This window comes from Lactuca sativa, chromosome 9, assembly GCF_002870075.4.
Source record: "Lactuca sativa cultivar Salinas chromosome 9, Lsat_Salinas_v11, whole genome shotgun sequence".
Classification (NCBI taxonomy): Eukaryota; Viridiplantae; Streptophyta; class Magnoliopsida; order Asterales; family Asteraceae; genus Lactuca; species Lactuca sativa.
The window spans coordinates 150,175,158-150,180,102 of record NC_056631.2 but is presented as its reverse complement, the minus strand read 5'-3'; the positions used below and the strand labels follow the sequence as shown (position 1 = coordinate 150,180,102).

The 4,945-nt window shown below is 32.4% G+C and overlaps 1 protein-coding gene across 1 annotated transcript; it reads left to right on the top strand.

Annotated features, from left to right (window-relative positions):
- The first annotated feature begins 2,005 nt into the window (after positions 1 to 2,005).
- On the top strand, positions 2,006 to 3,235 carry LOC111896413 (germin-like protein 5-1). Its single transcript, XM_023892406.3, has 2 exons — positions 2,006 to 2,222; positions 2,491 to 3,235. The coding sequence occupies exons 1-2, from the start codon at positions 2,105 to 2,107 to the stop codon at positions 3,033 to 3,035; spliced, it is 663 nt and encodes a 220-aa protein (XP_023748174.1). The 5' UTR covers positions 2,006 to 2,104; the 3' UTR covers positions 3,036 to 3,235.
- The last annotated feature ends 1,710 nt before the right edge of the window (positions 3,236 to 4,945 follow it).

Genomic DNA, 4,945 nt, shown 5'->3' with positions numbered 1-4,945 from the left:
AATTTATTTTACGACACACGCTTTTGTGTGTCATGAAAAATATACGGTATTTTCTAATAAAAAATACTGAATACGTCTAAAACGAAAGAAAAAACAAAGTGTAGTTTTTTATGAAAAAGATCAATAAATTGAGAGTACTCAACACTAGTTCATAATATGTGTTTTGATGGCGGACATACCACTTTATGTCCGATCTATGTTAGAGAAAAGTAAATCCGGTGTGCATCTTCTAAAAGCTCCAGAGCATTTTATATTATATCATGTTAGAATAAAAGCTCCCCTACATGAGTAAGCGTAGCATCGAACATAGAGTTCCAGACTCGATAGTGATCATTTCTCTAAATGGAAACATGTAGCTCAAATCCTCTTATTCTATATAATGATGTGATATTTTGAAATATAACTTATTTTAAACACATACTAATGCTGATTTCTTACTGGTTTTAAATAATTACAAGTGATTATGGTTTGAAAGGGACTAAAATATTATGAATAATTACTACTAACTGATTTGTTATAAACACATTATGGATAGACAAGGTTCAATTCATAAAGTAATTTCCAGGAGTAAAAGGCACGATATTATAGGTAGGTTAAATATATACATTCGTTTCAGTTTACAAACGTATAATAAAAGGATATATAACCATTGCTTTTGTGCTTGGTCCGTACGGCATGGTCTATTTGGAACGATAGTCCATATATACATTATCAAGGACAACATATTTTTTCCCCCCAAATTAACTACAAATAATAAATGGAAGTTGAACAATATATGCCTGTTGTGTACTATTTACATATTTTAAAGTAGCTACCCCCGCTACTTCCTATATCAGACTTATAATAAAAGTGTTTCTGACGGAGAGTGTTTGTCAACCCTTTGGGTGTATCCATTGGGTTTTGTGTATTTAATTATAATATAAGTTTTTAACAATTAAATATAGGTATTTACAATTTCATGCATCATGTATGAAGTATATAATTCTTAGCAGCATGGAACATGCATGAGGTGTAGGTTCTTAATTAAATATGAATGTATACATTTTCATCTCTGAATAAAAAGAATACATCGTATAATTTATGATAATAACAATGTTATATTATTTTAAAATGCCTAATAAAAAACTAAACGTAAAATCTGAGGAAGTTGTAATCATGGTTTGGAAATAATTGAAATCTAAACAACATTCAATCAAGGCTTTCTTCAGATTGATTAAATTAATTTAAGAATGCATCGACTGTAAAGGGGGGTTGGGGGAGTGTATTTTTCTTTCTTTTTACAAAATTAGGGTTGTTTCAAGAAAAAAAAAAACAATTTAATAGGATGGTTTTGAATTGCTTTGTAATGAGGTTGTATGAGAATTCTTCGGTTTACGTATCTTATTTTATGTTATAATTATATATTATTTACTTAATAAAAAATGTAATTAGAATTAATACGATTTCCTAACAATTTATATCATTAAAATTGTGGTGACAGTCATAACGTTATATAAATAATAGAAAAAAATAATATACATTTTCCATTATATTTTAGTAGGTAGCTTTTAAATCAAACATTAGTATTTACAACAAAGAAAGAATTTCTTTTATGCTTACTTGGGCATGAGTAAACTGTTACTATTAAAATAATATTTTAAAATGCTTGATAATTAAGTTTACTAAAATGCAATAGTCGGAAAAACATAATTAGTAATTTCACGGCATGTTTTTGCATGTTTGATTAATACATATTAATAATTTGTATGAATTGAGAACCTATTTTTAATATTCAAACCCAGATAACAAAAACAGCAAGCATTAAAACATTCTTGTTGACAAAAATTTGAAGACCAATTCAAAACATGAAATTCCCACTTATCTTAAAACATAAAATTAATGAAGTCCTTAGTATAAGACACAACTAGAGATTATATTCTAAGGTATCGAAAGCGACCCGCTACCGATCTGAAACTGCAAATGCCTCCTCCCTCAATCCACTATAAATACCACCATCAATCTTCCTACTCAAATCCACCTTTCTTCCCAAAATAATCATTTGATCACCTTCCCCATATAAAGTGATAAAGCGTGTATTCTTTATTCTGAGTAATCAAGACTTGCCATGGCTACTCGTGCTTATGTGTTGGCGATTAGCATGTTGATGCCTATCTTCTTGGCTTCCTTCGTCTCTGCAGACCCCGACTTGCTTCAAGATGTCTGTGTTGCAGATCTTGCCTCAGGTACTTCATCTCTACTTATTCTAAAATGTCAATAAACCATTTTACATTCATTCTGCAATAGACCTCCAAGTTAATGTAGTTATCATTTCCTAGTTTTAGATAACTTAATAATTGAACTCTTTGTTGTCATATCTACTACGTTTGGTAGAGTGGCGGCATTCATCATTTTCCATTTGTGATATTCCATTGAAAATATTGCATATTTGCATGATGTGTTTTGTCATTCGATGAGAAGTTAATTGTTGATGAATTATTGTACAAAAAGCAGATATAAAATTGAACGGATTCCCCTGCAAAAGTAATATTACTGCAGACGATTTTTTCTTTGCGGGGCTAGCGAAGGCAGCTCTCACTAACAACACATTCGGTGCAACTGTTACACCTGCTTTTGTCCAACAAGTCCCTGGGCTTAACACTCTGGGCGTGGCCATGGCTCGCATTGATTACGCACCTGGAGGCCTGAACCCACCACACACCCACCCAAGAGCCACCGAGATAGTGTTTGTGTTGACCGGAGAATTGGATGTGGGATTCATAACTACAGCAAACAAACTATTCACAAAGACAATCAAGATGGGTGAAGTGTTTACGTTCCCTAGAGGCTTAATTCACTTCCAGATTAACAATGGAAAGGTTCCTGCAGCGGTGATTGCAGGTTTCAACAGCCAGCTTCCGGGTACTCAAAGGGCGGCAGACACTTTGTTTGGGTCATCTCCTCCGGTGGAAGATGTTGTGTTGACTAAGGCATTCCAAATTGGAACCAAAGAAGTGGAAAAAATCAAGTCCAGGTTTGCTCCTATGAACAAGAAGTAAAATCACAAATACCCACGTGTTTGATTCATATCGGTTTGATTGGTTTTCTTTTTGGTTGTTCAATAAAAGACGGGAGGAAACAGGTGTCCTGCGGTTCCAGGATATTTTATTTTGTCAATAAAACAGTAATTTTCTTGCTTCTTTTTTCCGTATATAGGCGTCATGTATAAAGATTTATAAACAATTTTTGTTATCATTAATGTTTATATATTATTTGGCAAATAAATCAAAATATCATGTGTCACAACAAAAAATCTCAGATTTAGCCATGACAAAAAGCGTCCAAACAGGGAAGAAAATTCGCTATCAGTACCATCGGCGACATGTCGTCATCGTCGCTATTTCTATGTGGTTAATGCTAAAATGGGGTCGCTATTGCTATTGTCGCTACCAAGTGACGTTGGTAAAAGATTGGGATGTTGCAATTGCCGTCGCCACTATTGATTATTGTGGTACACTGTCAGGAGTTCTATGTCGACCGTTGCTGGAGTTCATCATCAACACTAAAAGGAGTGTTTGTTACAAATGTTGTCGCCACAAGTCGACCGTTGCTGGAGTTCATCATCAACACTGAAAGGAGTGTTTGTCACAAATGTTGTCGCCACAAATCAATGACAGAGCCAGAAAGACATGTCCTAGGTAGCACACCGAAAAAATTGCACTATAGGAAAAAATTCACAAAAAATTTCCACTTCATCTAAAAATTTAAGGAGTACCACGGGCTACTCCCGACACCTATATAGATCCTCCATGCACAAATACTATTTTTTTAAATATGTTCTATATTATTTATATAATTTATAAATCCACAAAATAATATAAATGCATAAATACTATAATCCAAAAACTGCATTACATTGATAGTAGAAAAATACATAATTCACTGGTTTTAACATTTTATATTGTTACATAATAACACCGATAATCCTCTTTTAAAATAAATATATCTTTTAATAACACCGATAATGTAAAATAAAATAAAAACTAATTTCATCTTCATCTTCGTCTTCCCCATCGTTGCATTCATTGTTTAGGTTGAGTTGGATACTAATCGATTGAATCATATCTTCCAATGCCGTTACAAATGCTAGGTTTTGTAGAAAGACATTAACATCCGTCTAGAAAAGAAATATGTAAGTTAAAATAACAAACCAAGAAAAAACAAATTACTACTTAATAAATAAGTTACAAATTCATTAAGTCCTTAACAATTTAACAACTACCAAACTACCAAATTCGTAACGGATGTGTTAAGTCTTTAACAAATTTGCAAAGTATCAGACGACCAAAATTCACAATAAAGTGCATCAAATCCTTAACAATATAGAAAAATCCAAAGAACCAAATCATAACAAATGCATTAACCTATAACAAATTAGTACTTAATAATTAAGTCATAAATTCATTAAGTCCTTAATAATTTAACCATCAACCAAACTACGAAATTCATAACAAGTGCCTTATGCCCTTAAGAAATTTGCAAAGTACAAAACTACTAAAATTCACAGTAAAATGTATTAATTCCGTAACAATACATCAAAGTTCCAAAGTACCAATTTCATAACAAATGCATTAAGCCCTTAATAATTTAGCAAAATACCAAGCTACCAAAGTCCTTAATCAATTAATAAGTATATGAGTTTGTTGCAATGCTTGTGACAATGACCAGTACTGAGAGGGAGCAATTGTACTTGCTATGGAAGGAGGTTTATGCTTAATTCCACTCATATATACCCTTTGAGAAGCTAAGAACTTAAATATTCCTATCCAATCAATGGAGCTCGGTTAACTGGATGAGGTTGCGAGTTGAGTTTGTATAGTAACTTCACGAACTAAAGCATTATGTGTTTTACAAGTATTGATATACTTCAAATTTAAAGAACATTTAAAGAAAAAATCAACAAGTGGCA

What these genes read in the sequence shown, in the direction of transcription:
- LOC111896413 (XM_023892406.3), top strand. Translation starts at nt 2,105, where the DNA reads ATGGCTACTCGTGCTTATGTGTTGGCGATTAGCATGTTGATGCCTATC. An exon ending in TGTTGCAGATCTTGCCTCAG is followed by an intron (nt 2,223 to 2,490) that starts GTACTTCATCTC and finishes TACAAAAAGCAG; the next exon opens with ATATAAAATTGAACGGATTC.